This window comes from Marmota flaviventris, chromosome 11, assembly GCF_047511675.1.
Source record: "Marmota flaviventris isolate mMarFla1 chromosome 11, mMarFla1.hap1, whole genome shotgun sequence".
NCBI classification, from domain to species: Eukaryota; Metazoa; Chordata; class Mammalia; order Rodentia; family Sciuridae; genus Marmota; species Marmota flaviventris.
In genome coordinates, this window is record NC_092508.1 from 3148222 (window position 1) to 3164968 (window position 16747).

The 16747-nt window shown below is 57.8% G+C and overlaps 1 protein-coding gene across 1 annotated transcript; it reads left to right on the forward strand.

Moving 5' to 3' along the window:
• The first annotated feature begins 1691 nt into the window (after positions 1-1691).
• Positions 1692-14215, forward strand: Rab17 (RAB17, member RAS oncogene family). Its single transcript, XM_027951701.3, has 5 exons — positions 1692-1848; positions 8851-9002; positions 9865-9990; positions 13760-13853; positions 14106-14215. Exons 1-5 carry the CDS (start codon positions 1692-1694, stop codon positions 14213-14215), a joined length of 639 nt encoding a protein of 212 aa, XP_027807502.2.
• The last annotated feature ends 2532 nt before the right edge of the window (positions 14216-16747 follow it).

Below are 16747 nucleotides of genomic sequence, written 5' to 3' on the forward strand. Positions count from 1 at the left end.
GGAGTTGAATCTAGAGTGGGTCAGACATATGCAGAAGGAGCTGCTTAGAGCCTCATTGGTGGGCGCTGGTGAGCAGAGTGGGCCTTTCCAGGACCCTCACTGGGCTGTTGTGGGTCTGAAAAATGAGGAAATTCCAGGGTGGCCAGGCAGGTCTGGGCCGCTGTCTCAATCAGGTGGCTCCCACAGCTGTCTTCCTCAGGCAGAGCTGGTCCTGCCCTCCCTCAGCCACTCTGACCTCCTGTAGGCCCTGAGCAATGGCCTCAGTTCAGGCAAACATTTCAAAACACAGGTGCTGGGTAACACATTCTTCCTCTGCGCTCCACCTTGTCTCTCCCTCCACCCAGCCCTTAGGTATTTATTGAGCACCTATTATGCTATTACCAGACCTGAAGAAAACAAAGTTCTGTGTTTCTCAGCCATGGCTGCATGCTGGGATATCTACGTAGCTTTTTTTTTTTTTTAAAGAATGAATGAAAAATCTAAACAATTAGTTTATATTTCTGATTTTTCTCTGAAACTTTGAAACATTGCAGTGCATGGTGAATCCCACAAGGATCCCCCTGAGATGGGCCTCGGGACTTCTCCCCGGGCCCTTTCCCTGTCCAGGCATTTTCTGCCTGGGACAGGCCTGTGGGCATGGGGATTCGGGCCTGTCTGGGTTGAGCCTTTGCTCCCCAGCCTGTCACACCCGGCCCTTCCCGGTCATGGAGGGAGAGGAGGTCACAGACTGGCCCAGCTGCCCCATGATGGTGTGGACATTAATTAGGGGGTGTCTCTTTCTAGAAGTGGCCCAGATCAGAAACAGACATTAGAATGTCACCATGTAGCCAGCCCCTGGAGACACCGCAGTGGTCTTCAACGACTGAACAGTGCAGAAATGAACAGACACAGTGCGTCTTTCAGGGGTGTGCTGGCCACACTCACCAGGCATTTTTACTAATGGACAGTGTGTGCCTGACCCTGTCTCACTGTGCAGGGTCCAGGGAAGGTGTTCAGTGGCCACACGGTGCGTCAGGAAACCTGGGGGGAAGGCTGCCAGACACCTGGTTCCCCTTGCAAGGAAGGCAAAGGGCAAGAGAACTCCCATCCTACGGAGACTGCTTCAGCCTGACGGGGAGGGTGGCGGTGTGGGTGGCCCACCATGGGCCAGACCTGGTCACTGCAGGAGTGGGTGTGGGTACACGCTGGGACCCTTCTCTGCTGGGGTGTGTGGGCAGAAGTTTCTACAGATGACAAATGTGCAGGTTCACATGCATCTATTTGGACTGTGGAGCTGGCTTTCTGCAGGGCCTGGTGCTGGGTTCCGAGGTCCTAGAGAACCAGAAAGACTGAAATGTACGAGGCCCGGGGACAGCACTTTTTAGGGAGAGGTTTTGGTGACTAGGAAGTGTGCCAGCAAATAGCTGCGCAGGGTCCTTGCTGGTCAGGTCAGGTCTGTGCCCTTCGTCTGCAGGGGCACTCTCCAGGCACGGCTCCTTTCGCTCCTCACAATGGATACAAAGTAGATCCTGCTGGCCCAGCTTACGTGGGGGAGGTGGGTCTGGGTGCAGAGTGGGCAGGTGCCCGCCCAGGGCGCTGCTGACCGGCTCTGTTCAAGGCGTCTGTGCTCCCCAGGAGCAGCCGGGCGAGCCTGCTGACAGGATCTGGCCTCAGACACCCAGCCTGCCTCAGTCTGTGGCTCTTTGCAGGGGATGGCGCAGGCAGATGGACTCACCCCGCCCAGGGATGCCCCTGGCCAGCCCCGAGTGTCCAAGCTGGTCCTCCTGGGAAGTGGCTCCGTGGGCAAGTCCAGCCTGGTGCTCCGGTACGTGAAGGACGACTTCAAGAGTGTCCTGCCGACTGTGGGATGTGAGTGCAGGGCAGAGCGGGAAGCCCACAGGGGCAGGCTGGGTGGGCACCCTGGAGCCCCCGCGGTTCTGGGTGCCAGCTGAGTGTGCTCAGCATGCGCACCAGGCGTGGGGTGGGGACAGCTGAGGTGCCATCAAGGTCAGGCATGCGGAACAGAATCCAGCAGGGCAGGTACACGCCCTGCCTCTGAGACAGGCGCCAGCCCAGCTGGAGTCTGCATGGGGTGGGGGGTTCAGGGTCAGCTCTGGGGAAATATGGTCTGGTGAAGGGCGACCCAGAGGAAGGACTTGCCTGGATCTGCCCACTGAGCCACCCGACTGGCCTGCAAACCCCACTCCCTAGTTAATTTATCCCCAAAGAGGCTCCCTTTCTGCCTGGATTTGGTTTCCTAGCCGGGCCTGGACTGGGGAGGGACTGTGGGCCACGAGGGTGGGGGCCTGGAGGGAAGACCTTCTCCTGGGCGTCTTAAGGAGGCTGGCACCTCACAGTCTCAGAGGTGAGTGTCTCAGGGCATCTGCAGGCTGCTGGCCCCTTTACCTCCTCTGGGTGCATCCTGCCTGGCTGCCATGCCCAGTTCCCAACTGAAATAGGGAATCCAGTGTGCTCTTTATGCCTGTCCTCTCCAAAGGCAGCTTAGGGGGGGACAGTGTGTTCAGCAGCAGGGCTTTGGTTCAGATGGGCACTCGGCCACAAGGAAGCACTCTCACTCGTGTGTTCAGTCACTTGATGAGTGTCTGAGCGTGGACGCCGTCCCTGGCCTGCATTAGGCACGGAGAGTTCCACAGCAGGATGAAGACGTAGCAAACACGAACGGCTACGAAACGCAGCACAGGGCACTGGCAGAGTGGGCGCCCTTCCCTGTCCCTAGGGCGTGGCTCCTGAAGGCCGCAGGGCCATGAGTGGGGTGAAGGGTGGGAGGTGACCAGCAAGGGACTGCTCCAGAGGGAGCTGAGGAGAGCCTCAGGGGTCCACTCAGGCCAGCTGTGCAGGCTGCACCCCTCTCTGTTAGCAAGAACATCCACGCCCCCACGCATTCGCCCAAGATTTTGGACTCGGGCTTCCTTTCAGAATACAGCAGCGTGGCCTGAGTTGAGATGGGAGACCACAGGACTAAACCCAGACGGTGAGGGCCATGTCCCTGGGTGGTCAGGGACATGATGTGGGAGGGAGGAAGTAGGTGCTAGCCCCTGCCAGCTTGATTGGTTCTGGGGCTGGAGCTCGCTCTGATTTCGAGGTCTGCGGTGATGGCTCATGGCCAGACGGGCCCAGCCTGCCCGTGGGAACCTGTGGGAACAGCTGTGCCTGCTGGTTACTGTGCTCTGTGAACGACGGGCTTCCTTCTTTGTTCATCCTGACGTAGCAGCAGCACTAAGTAGTTGCAGCAGTGACCTTGTGGCCCACAAAGCCTGAAATACCTGCTTCAGCGCCGTTGACAGGCTTGTGACCTGGCCTAGCTGTCTGCAGGGCCAGCACCCTGGAGGTAGCAGGCCCCATGGAGGATGCACGCAGACAGGGCAGCGACGTGCAGGGAGTGGAGGGTGGGGCTCCATGCACGGGGCCATCTCCCTGCGTCGGGAGGGTCCTGCACGCACTGCTCACTGAGCCTCAAGGTGACCGAGAGGGAGCAGAGCCTCCGACAGTGGGGTGAGGCCTTGCTGTCAGGGAAACAGACGGTCGAGAAGCAGCAAGCAGCACTCTGAGAGAACAACGAACTTTATTTTCCCCCCACCGGCCCGGAGAAACAAAACTCCAGACTGAGCTCTGACCCACAGCTTCTCACAACATTATAGGTTATTTGGTGTCCTCTTGGGGACTTTTTCCTCTTTTAAGGAAAAACTCCTAATCTGAAGGCCTTGTGTGTGGGGGTCACACCCAGGCCTGGTTCAGCCATCACCTTGCCGCCCTGCTCCCGGGCAGCCCGGGGCCAGGAGTCTGCCTCCGCTGGTCCTCCCTGTCCCTGGTTCACCTTCTCTTTGGGGGGACACCCAGTGTCATCAGGGTGGACGCGGGCTGGGCCCTTTGAGAGGTCCTGGCTCACCGTCCAGGCCTGTGCTGCAGGGGCAGGCCTGGATGGCCCCTATTTCTAGTACCCTCCCCAGCCCTTGGGGCCATCCTCTAGTGGGCTGTCCCCTCTCCCAGGCCTGGGTTTGTCTCTGTGGAGGGAAGAACCTCTTATCTGGGCAGGACTGTGCCTGTGGTGCTGTGGCCTTTGTCACACTGTTGTCCCTGTGGGATATCGTCTAGAAGGGAGGCAGAGGACATCCAGATTAGGTCAACCTGCGACCACCCAGCTCCCTGGGCAGGGCAGTTCCCTGTTCACCTTTATACACCAGGTGGAGCCCTGTCTCTAGGACGCAAGAACAGTGTTCCTGTGGGGACAGTGGCCTGGATTCTGTCCTAGTGTCTGAGTCATGCAAGTCTCCACAGGCTTCAGACTCGGGATAGATACGGCACATGCTCCGGCTGTCCTTGGAAATTGCTACATTATTATAATTGTCACATTATAATGTAAACAAATATTGTATCCTTTGTATGTTATGTTTGTCTTATTCTGTGAAGTTTGATATTGTTCCTGTTGTTTTATTATTGCTAAGAGTGTTTTCCCGCTTCTCAGGTGAGGAGATGGAGGGACGTGACCCCCTGTAGCCTCTGGTTTGGGGAGGGGTCCTGTGCTGGGCAGAGCCTTCCGCACTGATCCGTTCTTTGTTCACGTGTGGCTTTTATCAGTGAGGGTGAGGACTGCAGAGCCAGGCGGTGTGTCTCTATGGTGACCGTGGGTGCTGTCCTCGTCCCCAGAGCAAGCATGGGGCCAGGGCCTATGGTGTCCCAGGTGGGGCCACTTCAGGGCAGGGCCAGCTCCAGGGTCCTTTGGGAGATTGACCGGTCCCTGGGTCCCTCACTGAGTGGTTCTGCAGAGCTTCAGGACGGGGCTCCCTGGCCGTCCCTGGGAAAGACGTGGCCCACCCCAAGGAAAAGGAGGAGAGGTGACAGACAAACTGAGTCCCCAAAGCTGAGAAGCCAAAGGGCTGTCCAGAGGAGCAGCGCCAGAGCGGGGTCTCCCAGGGGCCACCAGCCCATCTTCCCTTTATCTCCTGCTACCCCAGCCACAGAGGATCAGTCCCGCCATAGGAGAGGGCATGATGGAGGGGGAAGGCTGCCCTGGGCAGGAGTAGCCACTGGCCAGGATGGGCTGGGACCACCTAGCGCTCCCCGGCGATCACCCCATCCCGAGTTCCATTGGCCCAGATGGGGGGCATTCTGGCCTACTTCCCTGGGCTGCAGGGGCTGTCCTGGAGGTGCCTCAAGCTTCCCCCAGGCCCACTGGGCTTTATACACCAAGGGGACGGTGACAAACTGGTGAAGAACACATCTGATGTGACCAGCTCACTTCCCTGTGGAACTCAGCACTCTGCTGATGTGCTTGGACCCTGAAGAGATGTGCATTTCATGCTTCACCTTCTACGCAGGTTATAATTTCTACTAACTGGCGAGCAATACAGAGAGCATTCAAATGAGCAGATTCTGTAACAAAGCCAAAACACTTTAATGATATTAAAATTGAGTTCAGGCACAGTCTGGTTTGGGGCGATGGAACACAAGTTAGAGCGCATCCCCTCTCTGCACTCTGAATTCCTGTCCTGTTGTTCAGTGTCCACGGGGGCTTATAGAAGCAGGCAGAGGAGGAGGAAACTGGCTTGTGCCTCTATGGGCCATGGTGAGACATGGCCCCAGGTGGCCCCAGGTCACGTTACAACTCATTAATACCATGCCACTGTGTTATTTGGACGAGCAGATTCTAGAGACTCTTAAAAAAAAAGATTCCCGGCTCTTGGCTCCTTCTGGCCCCACATGACCTGCCTTACACCTAATATCATTTCAGGTAAAACCTCCAAGTATATCTGGGTTTCCTAGAAATTTACTCATTTATTTTTGTGGTGCTGGGGATTGAACCCAGGGCCCCTCACAGGCTAGGCCAGTGTTCTGCCACTGAGCCACACCCACAGTCCTTTTTATTTTATTTTGAAACAGCATCTGGCTAAGTTGCCCAGGCTGGCCTTGAACTTGTGATCCTCCTGCCTCAGCCTCCCCAGTGGCTGGGATTACAGGTGTGTGCCACCACACCTGTGCAGGAATGTATTTTTCAATCACGTTTGGCTTTAGCTGTGCAGATATAGAAAACGGAGTCAATGGCGATTTGAAAGCAGAAGGTGGTACCTCTGTGCTCTCTCCTGGGCTGCAGCAAGCCCCCAAGGCCCAGGTGGCCTCAGAAACCTGCACTGGGACCTGCCTGAAGGGAGGGAGAACCTAACTAAGCCCTATAGCTTCACCTGCTTTTGGTGGCTTCCCTTCTTCAGTTGACTTTAAAAATCACAGATTTTGGAGGCCACACAACATCTTGAGTCTCCCACTAGCTTTGCTGTGGAGCACCCTTAGGGCCTGGGGGTCATGACAGTAATGGCTGCCTAGGTTACTTTTCAGGGAGTCCAAGGTGACTTTTGTCAAAAACACCAACTCTTCACTTGGGCCAGCACCGGTGTCTGACAGGGACTTCTTGATGTCAGGAGGCCCCAGGCTCTACCTTCAGGTCACGCGGACACTGCCATGTTTAGAAAACACGTTCTCCAAGAGCCATGGAGCTGGCTCACACACGGGAGACCACTGCTTCCCCCCATCGCCTTCCCCACACCTTCATCACCCCTCAATCCCAGGGACGTGCCCGAACACTAGGCTTAGGAGGCAGGTTTGAGATCGGTGTCCCCTCCACACTCGGCCACCTTGCACGTGCCTTGGCTGGTGCCTGCCTGGGGTGTGAGGGCAAAGCAGGGCTGGAGTGACAGCGCTTTCCTCCCATCTCCAGGGAAGACGTCATTCTGGGCTCAGTGAGCATCCAAACACTCACCTGGTGCCATCACTGCTTAGACTGCACTCCTTGGAAATTTGTCCGGGTTTTGCACCCATCTAAACACAACTCTTGGGCACCATTTTTAAAGTGGAAAAGAAGAAGCTGAGCAGCTAAGGCTGGTAAATGGAAGACGTGAACCTGAGCTTTATGTCCGCCTGTGCCTGGCTGTGACAACTTCTAAATACAGCAAGTTCAAAATCAGATATGTGGTCTGAAAAGGTGGTGCACAGACAGACAGGGTGTGGGTGAAAGGTGAGGATGCTGGGTGATGACTCCAGGGAGAGCCAAGAAGACAGGAAGAGGAAGTAGAAATCGATGCACCAGAACTGGTGCCCCCTGTCTTCTCATGCAGTTCTATAGCCACCTGGGTAGCGGGTACCATTTGCTTGCCTTTGAGAAGAGCAAACTGAGACGTGGGGAGTTGGAGCAAGTTGCCTAGGTCCTCACAGCTGTGGACCACACCCAGGGCCCACGAATGGGAGCCTGTTGTGCTGGTGGTTCATGTTCAGGCATGACAGTGGCCTGTGTGAGCTGCAGCTGTCCAGACGAGGGCCGCTGCTTGACTGAACTCGTTAGTCTAATCTCAAGTCCATGGCCCTGCAGGAAAATGTGGACGAGTGGGCGGAAGAGCTTAGAGCTGCTTCTCTGGAGGACCTACCCCAACTCCATTCTCCAGGAGAGAATCAGGATCTTCCTGCTCCACGCTGGAAGTCTGTTCAGCCCTGGGCTCTGTCTGTGGTGGAACTGCGTCCCCTAGAGATATCACCAAGTCCTAACCCCACAGCCTGGGAGTGTGACCTTACTGGAGTTAGGGTCTTTGAGACGTTATGAGTTGAGATGAGCTCTTCCCGGACTTAGGATGGTCCCTGAGTCCAGTGCCTGGTGTCCTTGTAGAAAGAGGAGAGAACCCAGGGACACAGAGGGAAGGCCATGTGTACTGGAGACAGGTTGGGGTGATGTGTCTAGAAGTCAGGGAGCACCGAGGAAGGCTGGCCAGCCCCACAGCTGAAGTCAGGCAGGGAATGGCTTCAGCCTCAATTCCCCAGAAGAAGCAGACCCTGCCCCCCAGAACTGGAAGAATAAATCTGCTTTGTTTAAAGCCACGCAGTTTGTGGCCATTTGTTACTGCAGCCCCAGGACACTCACATGCTATCCTTGGAGTGGAAGTTTTAATTTTGAACATGTGGCTGCCAGAATCTCTCCAATGGGCTCCACTCCCACCCTGGATCTGGGTGGGTGGCCAGGGTGCTGGCAGGAGCCTGTTGGTCTCTGCTGACCCCTTCATGCCCTGACATCTCCCCCTCCTCACTCTTCCCCTCTAGATCCCCCCACAAGCCACACACCATGGCACAAAACATTTTGCTGCTATTAAGTGACTATTTTAAAATCACATCACCTTGGAAAGCTTGGGAAAAAAGTCTTCAACTGAAACACGGAGTGCCCAGTATGCGCAAGTAGATCTTCATGCCATGATTAAGTAGGTGCGGGAATAGGATCGTCCTGCCTCCACGGCCTCCCTGTTCCCTTGGGAGCAGAGAACACCAGGCTCCGTGGGCCTCTGGGTGTGTGCAGGGTTCCTAGAGGCTGCAGCAGGACGTCCCTAGCTCCCCTGAGGACTGGCGACCTCTGCAGACTTGGAGAGTGTTCTAGGTGAAGTGAAGGGACACCAAGTAGGGGCAGCAGAGGGGGCGGCTGGTACCCAGTGGCGATGGGAAGGCTGGTGAGGCCAGCTGATGGTGGGATCTGAGGGCCTCCCCGCAGGACAGGCAGGGGAGCAGGGTGGCCCTAGGTGCAGGGGCTCCAGGGTCCCCAGAGCTCCGCTGCAATGCTGGGAGCAGAGCTGTGTGGGGTTCTTGGTCATGGGACACCTCTTTCAAGTTGCGCCGTTCAGAGCTTTGAGTTGGGTCCCTGAGTGGCACCCTCGGCCCAGAGCTTCTGGGACTCTACCAAGCACCGGGTGCACTGACAGATGACTCTGGGCTCGGTCAGGAGCTCCTGCACAGCACGTGGCCAGCCTTGCTGACTGGTCACTGACAGAGCTGTCCGGATCCCAGTGAGAGCCTCCTCCTCTCAGGGAGCGCCCGCCTGCCCTGTTCCAGGTGCGTTCTTCACAAAGGTGGTGGATTTGGGAGCCTCGTCTCTGAAGCTTGAGATCTGGGACACGGCTGGCCAGGAGAAGTACCACAGCGTCTGCCACCTCTACTTCAGGGGCGCCAATGCCGCGCTGCTGGTGTACGACATTACCAGGAAGGTAGGGCTGCCCGAGGCATGCCCCGGGCTCTCCGGGTCCACCCTGGTCCACCCTGGTCTCCCAGGCAGTGCAGCGTCTTCTGAGGGACTCGTGCTGGGCTGGCCCCACAGTCTATGGTACAATCATGACTACAGAGACCACGTCCACGCGCCCTCGCCACCTGACTCCCCTGACCCTGCACTTGCCTCTGCTCTTCCATGATTGGCCCAGCAGGCCCCGCGCAGGGCAGTGTCTTCCACACTCACTAGTGCACTGAGATGGGGGGGCTGTTACGGACACAGCCCCCCACAGAGACCGTGGAGATGGGAGGGAGGGGCTGGCTTCATGGGGGCTGCAGGCCCAGCCTGGGAGGTAGGAACTAGCCATACTGGGGGGGGGGGCAGTGGGCCTGGGGGAAGGTGAGAGGGGCCTGGGTGAGAGAGTAGGGTGGGATCCAGAGAGGGTGGGCAATGCAGTGGCCGCACAGTGAGGAGAGCAGGGCCTCCTTCCTCCTTGTTGGGGGGCAGGAGGGGCTACAGGGGCCAGATGGAGACTCCTTACCTGGTCTTTGGTCTAATGCAGTTAGGAGCAGGGTTTGGAGTGGTGGACGCCCCCTACTTTCCTGCACAAAATGTTCCAGGGGTGGAGGCCCCTGGCCCAAACACCCTGTGTTCCTGTCCCTGGGCCCCTGCAGCTGGCTGCCTGGCTGCAGACACCAGCCAGGGTGGGAGCAGGCCGGCCACCCACCTTGGAGGAACTGAGAAGCCCTGCAGGGCTGGGACTGCCCACGGCATCCTGGGACATCCGTAGCCTGTGCCAGGCCTGCTCTGCCGCCCTGGACCGGAGGCCACCACAGGCCCACCGACAGCCCTCTCTCCTCCAGGACTCTTTCCACAAGGCCCGGCAGTGGCTGGCAGACCTGGAGAAGGAGCTGCACCCAGGGGAGGGCGTGGTGATGCTGGTCGGCAACAAGACGGACCTCGGCGAGCAGCGGGAGGTGACTTTCCAGGTGCCACTCGGGCCAGCGGGAGGAAGCCCCCACCCCGCAGCCCTGGGTTGTCACATAGGCTCACACACACACACACGCCCACACCACACCCTGAGGCACACTAATGCACACACCCACATGCCCGCACCTCGCACACATAGGTACACACACCTGCAGGGACATTGCCCACTCACACCCCCACACTCACACACACCCACACCTATGCATGCTTGTGCCCCCCCACATACTTTCCACCTTAGTTTCCCTTTTGGCCAAAGAAGTCTGGAATCTCTGGAGGGTGCAGGGGACCCACCCATGCCCCTCTGGGGAGCTGGCTGCAGGGTCCCTGCCTGCTGGGAGTGGGGCCTCCCCGCCAGCCTCAAGGCCTGTCCTGGTCACCTGGCGCCCTTCCCACCCCTCCGCCCCTCCTTGAGACTTGTGGGTTCTCACATATTTTCTTTGTATTCAATATATTGTTGAAGAAGGGTCAAGAGAGTAAATCCAAACTTCTTTGGTAGGAACTGCACAAGGGACAGAAAATTTAAAAAGCCGTAGTTTTTCTATGAAATGATTCACAGCAGCATAAATGCTGCAGAGACGTGTGTGAGGCACTGTGGGGCTAAGAGGAGGGCCAGGCTGCCCGTGGCCTCGTGCCTGCCTGCGGGGTGGACGGCCTGGGAGCATCTGTGTGCGTGTGTAGGACGTGTGCACCCCTGTGTGTGTGGGTGTGTGCATCTGGGTGGTCTGTGGTGTGCAGCTGTTGTGTGTATAGGTATGTGTGGGCACCCACATGTGTGTTGTGGGAGCTGTGTGTGTATACAGTTGGCCCTCTGCATCTCTGAGTTCTGCATCCACAGCTTCAACCTACCATGGATTAAAAAAAAATAATAATTGTGTGTGCATTAAATGTGTACAGACGGTTCTCTCCTCATTAGTCCCTAAATAACACAACATGATAACTATTTAGACAGCACGTGCGCTGTGTCAGGCGTCACTGTGATCTAGAGACGGACCACAGTGCGGAGCCGGCGTGCAGGGTTTATGCACTAATGCACCATTTTGCAGAAGGGCCTAGAGCACCAGGGCTTGTGTGTCTTCAGGGGTCCTGGAGCCCGTCTGCCTGGACACTGGGCACCATTGCGCAGGTGTGTGTGGGAGGACACGTGTGGATACGGGTGGTGCATGGGTTCTCCTGTGCATACAGAAGTGCGTGTGTGAAGGTGTGTGTGCAGCTGGGTTCCAGGACAGGCTTTCTGCGTGGCAGGCAGAGGAGGAGCAGATGTGTGAGAGGCAGGGGTGGGGGCACGGGCTGCGGGAGAGGGGCAGGGTCCTGCCGAGAAGGCCCTCTGGGCTCGGGAAGCAGAGCCCCTCGCGTGGGAGCTTTGGTCTGGAGGCAGCAGTAGGTCCCTAGAGGGTGTGAGAAGGCTCAGGACCTGGTGGTGCCTGGGAGAGCAGTCAGGGAGGGAGACCGGAGGCTCTCAGCTCTGCTGGGCCCGGCTGGTGGCACCATTGACTCCGCTTTCCCAGCCTCTCTGCTGTGGGCAGTGCCAAACGCCTGTGGCCCAGACATGCTGCGGCATGGAGCCCACGGGAGCGTCCACCAGGGATGGGCCATACACCATCTCTGGGGGTCCCCTGGGCCACAGGCCTAGAGACCCAGGCCACTGCTTGCCTCCTCCCCCTGCTCCGAGGGAGGAAGGGAGGTAGGACAGAGCTGAAGATGCTCTGGCAGCCATAGAGGGCCAGGCAGGACAGGCAGAGCCCAGGGAGGTGCACCCCAGGCCAGAGCTGCATTGTTAAAATGAGTTTTTTTTTTTTAAATCTATCATTTTCTTTTTAAATTTTTAATCACTGTTGTGATCAAACCCAAGACCTCCCACACTCTAGGCAAGCTCTCTACCACTGAGCTGCACCCCAGCCCTGAACTGTCATTTCCAAATAACTCTCTCATTGCAAAGAGAGCACAGCAATCCCAGTGCTGTCCTCCAGCCTCTGCAGTGTCACCGTCTTACGTGACCTTGGAGGACCATCGCCTGGCTGACCTTGCACAGCTCTGGCTCAGACCCCCGTTTTCCCGCTGATGTCCTTTTGTGGCAGGAACAGCAGCTCCCAGTTCTGGCCAATGGGGGTCCTTAGAGTTCCCCTTGTCCCTTCCACCTGCTCTGTCACTGTGAGCACTTCCGAATTTTTGGACTCATGGTGTTCTTTCCAGCCCTGGAATCGGCCGTTTGAAGAGAAGCCCGGTTTTTAGTTTGGGGGAATTCATTTAGAAACAACATCCAGGTGTGGGGTGTGCTCTTTGCCAGGGGTGGGGAGTGACGGGGAGAAGACTGCCGCAGTCTGGCTGGGCACCCAATCACGAGCCACCACACAGTTTGTAGATTCAAACAGCAACTCTTTATTCCCGAACTCACACCAGCCGTCTACAATCACGTTCTGGGGAAATCCACGTTCTCTGCCCAAATCCACCTCCACTGGGCTTCTGTCTCCCAAAAAATACTGTCTGAATCCCGTGAGAACTCAAGGGGAACTCAGGCAGCAGGATACGCCCTATTCCCAGCAGGAATAATCTTAAACCTTAAACCTGGAACCTAAACCGGGAACGCCCTAAACCCGGATTACAAACCAGGAACACCCTAAACCGGATCCGCCCTGGTCCTTGAGCAAGGTCACCTACATGCAATGTCACTGCAAAATGTCCTATTTCCACGAATCCTTCCACTAAGCAACATGGGGTACGCTGGCAAGGAAATTGTCATACCTACTTGGCTAATGGCTCCCAGCAGAAGACCATGGGCTTCACCTGGAGACCTCAGGAGATGAACTGGCAGGGGTGGGCTGACTCAGGGCACAGGTGGGGTACACCTCTCATGAGAGGGACCTGGCTCCTTGGAGGTGACAGGGGAAAGGGAAGCAGGTTGGAGATTCCAGGGAGTCCAGGAGAAGGCAGACAGCAAGAGCAGGTGGCATCCGTTGGAGCCTTGGAGGGGCACCCAAGCTGGATCGGCTGTGGAGGAGGTGGGCCTGGCAGGCAGCTGGCCTGCAGGGCTGCCCCTCTCGGAGTGGCTGCCAGGGGGGCTGGAGAGCTCGGGCGGCCATGAGAACCGGGAGCAGAACGGGCAGTGAGAGGAGAGGGAAGTTTTGGAGACTCTGAGGACCTGGCTGAGAAGCCAAGGGGAGGGGAACGCCGAGCTGACCCACAGGCTGTGGGCGGGTCAAGCCCAGAGGGCAGAGACCTGGCTGCCAGCTCTGTGTGAGGTGGCATGGGGAGGGGTCCCCAGGTGAGTGGTCTGGGGCCACCAGGAGCTCCTCCTTGTTGGGAGAGGGCGGGGGGGGGGGGGCTTGGGGAGAGTGGGCTTGGGGGAGCCCATCCTGGGCAACCCTGACTCCTAGGCCTGGCCCTGGCCTCTCCTTCCTGGTCACGGTTTTCCCGCTATCTCTGCTCTGGTTTCCTACACTTAGCCTGACCCTGTGGGGAGCAGGGCCCCTGCCATGCCTCCCCCGCTTCCTCTGTCCCCTCGGTTTGGGCATCTTGCCTCTGTCTGCTGGACAGTCACAGCAGGAGGGACCTTCCCTGTCCAGCTCCAGGAGCCTCTTCCAGGGTGACCCGTCCCCTCCCTGCGTCCCTCCCTCTTGGTCCTGGGCCTGCTGCTCCAGGTGGCCAAGGGCTGGGGCTTGGGACTAGAAGAACATGGGGTGGGGTTTTCCAAGGGCCTGCGGCTGCCCTTGGGCATGGGTTGGAGGTGGTTAGTGTCCTCGGGGAACTCATAAACCCATCGTTTTCCCTCAGGAAGGGAAGGAGTTTGCCGAGAGCAACAAGTTGCTGTTCATGGAAACCTCCGCCAAGCTGAACCTCCAGGTGTCCGAGGTCTTCAGCACCGTGGGTGAGCGAGGGCAGCCCACCCGCCGGACGAGGGCCGGGGCTCCCACGGGACCTGCTCCACTGGGTCTTCTTTTCTGGTGTCTTGGGACCAAGAGTCTGTCTGTTGGGGACAGGGGGTGAGCAGGAGGGACATGGAGTCCTCGGTTCCGGGCTCTGAGCGGCTGTCAGGAGGGCGGGTCTGGGCTGTTCTGCCCGCAGGCTGTGCGGTCCCGGGGGACTCTCCCCAGTCAACTCTCTCTTCTGTCCTTCGCAGCGCAAGAGCTACTGCAGAGGGAGGCCAGGCAGAGCCACAGCGCACAGGGGGACGCAGCCGTGGTTCTGAATGCGGGTCCTGCCCCGCAGGCCAAATGCTGTGCCCGTTAGAAGTGCCACTCCAGGGGGCCATGGAAGGACGTCCAAGGCCAGGCCTGGGGGTCTCCAGGGTGAGCCACTCTCGGCTTGGCTCTTCATCAGTTGTACTTCGTGGCTGGTGCTGGACTGTGCCTGAGAGCTGGCGGCTTCCAGAAGTTGGCATCCTTTGTAATACCCAGTTCCCAAAGCTGGGGGTGATTGTCAGGGGAGGATATGGTGTCAGATAGCTCCCAGAAGACTGTTGCCCACCGTGACAGATCCTGTCTGGTTCCTGGACACCCCAGTCTCCTAATTGATTGCTTTGTCACCAAACGTGGAGGGTTTATATGAGGCAGAGAGGAAGCAGAGATCAGGACTCTGATGATAGCAATGTGGACAGACACCTCCATCTGGCTTGGTGGGAATGCTGGGCTAGGGCTGGGCCCACCTGGTTCTGGGAGGTGGGAGAGAAGGAAGAGGCCCCCCGGGAGGTGGAGTAATGGACCTGGGTGGCTAATCTCAGGCGGTGGCCCTGGGGAAGGTGCCAGTGGCAGGCTGCTGAGGTGGACGTAGGCAGCCACGGTCCTCCTGGGAGCACAGAGGCTCCGACTTGTACCCTGACGTGGAAGTTGTGCTGTCGAAGCATCTTTTTCTCTGAAGATTAAACTGCTTTGAACCATCTGGCTCTGGGCGAGTTTGGAAGGGTGAGCTGGCACAGCCTGGTGGGCTGCAGTGTGGGGGGCATTCCAGGGGCTCCTGAGCCACGCGGGAGGAGGCTGGGATGTGCAGGTGTGACTGGGGCGGGCGCGGATCCTCATTCTGATGCCACGTGACACATGGCCCCCACTGAGGCTGCCTGGCTGAATGGAGGAGCCTGGTCCCCGTTCGAGGAGGTTAGCTTGGTGACTTTTCTGTTGGGTCTCTCCTGACACCTGATGCAGCAAGGGGAAGGTATTCCAAAGGGGGACGCGTTGGGGAGATTTTGTCCTCATCTCTGGCTCCTTGGTAAGCAGATACGAAGTCTAAGTAGGACCACGTTGCTGCCAACTGAGGAAGACGCCTTGCTGTGCGGCTCTAAGGCTCTGAGGAGGGGCGACGCACAGTGCCCTCCCACGTGACCCTGGACTTCTCATCCCTGTTGGGCTTCACCTGTTGAGGGTGCTCTCTGCTCTGCCCACTTTGCATGGACAGCACCTCCCAGTCCAGGGACTTGGCCTTGGGGTGGGGCAGCCCAGATGGAAACCAGCGGTGGGGGTGATGGGAGACTGGGGAGGGACACGGGCACCAGGTATTGGCTAGGACCCGCCTAGGGAGGTCACTCAGAAGGGCTGTGTCCTGGTAGGAGACCCGCCCAGCCTGGGCCTCTCAGCGCTCCAGCCACACTTGGTACCACTAGTCCCAGGGAGGGCCCTGCGGGCGTGGTTGCCCTGATGGGAGGGAGACACGTGAGTCCACAGGACCCTGGGGGATCCCACTTCTGTTCTGGGGAGGTGGGAAAGGTCAGAGGTCCTGGTGCTGATGTGATCCCGATGGGCCCCAAAGAAACTTCTTGAGGAAGGGCTCTTACTGGACAAGGGCAGACCAGAGTGCACGAGGCTCTTTCCTCTCATGATCATGAGAAAAGGGTAAAGAAAGAGAACCAAGGGGGCCTTAATTTTTTACCAATACTCTTAGACAACTTCATAGGGGGAACCTAAAGACAGTGCTGTGTAATTGCTGTCATCTGACTGCTAATGACATTGGGCGATGTGTCCTCGCGTCCCTGCCATCACAGGGGGCCTGTACAGCACTGGGGACCACCCTGGAGGTGGCAGGAGGCCGAGGTTGCCCATGGCCACCAGGGGGCGTTCCAGCACCACTGAAGGAGTTCCCTGCTGTTGGCTGTCCTGCAGACTGAACGGTCAGGGCTCTGCTAAAGAGCAGACCAAGCCCACTGATAGAAGAGACCCTGGGAAATGAGTGGGAAGATTCTAGGGTGCCCTCTGTCTGCTTGCCTGCTTCCCTGTGGTTGGCCTCGCAGTGTTAGGATTTATTCAGTGCATCTTTGACTCATTCCCATCCAGAATCCTTCCATGGTCTCTCCAGGCCGGGATGGATCTGGTGCAATCCAGCCCCCTTTTCTCCTCCCCCACTGGGCAGGTGAGGCTCAGCGCTGCCCTAAAATCACCTGGGGAGCAACAGGAGGAACACTTGCACCTGCATCTCGTCCAATCTTCTAAAGAGATGAGTCTGTGCTGGGATTTTTAAACCGTCCCAGGTGAGCTTAGAATTTAGCAAAGGTTGAGAAGCCATGTGAGGACAGGGGCTGCCTCTGTAGGGTCCCCTACAGGCATGTGCCAACCAAGGGACAGAAGCTGTTGTTTTCCCCACAGTCCTAAAGGAACTTGTTATGGTTTGGATGTGATGTGTCCCCAAAAGCTCACATGTGAGACAATGCAAGAGGTCTGCAGGAGGAATCCCTGGGGTATAGCCTTAATCTAATCAGTGGATCAGTCCCTGGTGGGGGACTGAGTGGTAACTGGAGGCAGGTGGGTGTGGCTGGAGGGAGTGGTTCATTGGGGACGT

Excerpts from the sequence above, each read along its gene's own strand:
- Rab17 (XM_027951701.3), top strand. The coding sequence starts at position 1,692 with ATGGCGCAGGCAGATGGACTCACCCCGCCCAGGGATGCCCCTGGCCAG. Across the intron at positions 9,003-9,864 it reads TGTACGACATTACCAGGAAG|GACTCTTTCCACAAGGCCCG; the intron begins GTAGGGCTGCCC and ends TCTCTCCTCCAG. Across the intron at positions 9,991-13,759 it reads AGCGGGAGGTGACTTTCCAG|GAAGGGAAGGAGTTTGCCGA; the intron begins GTGCCACTCGGG and ends GTTTTCCCTCAG.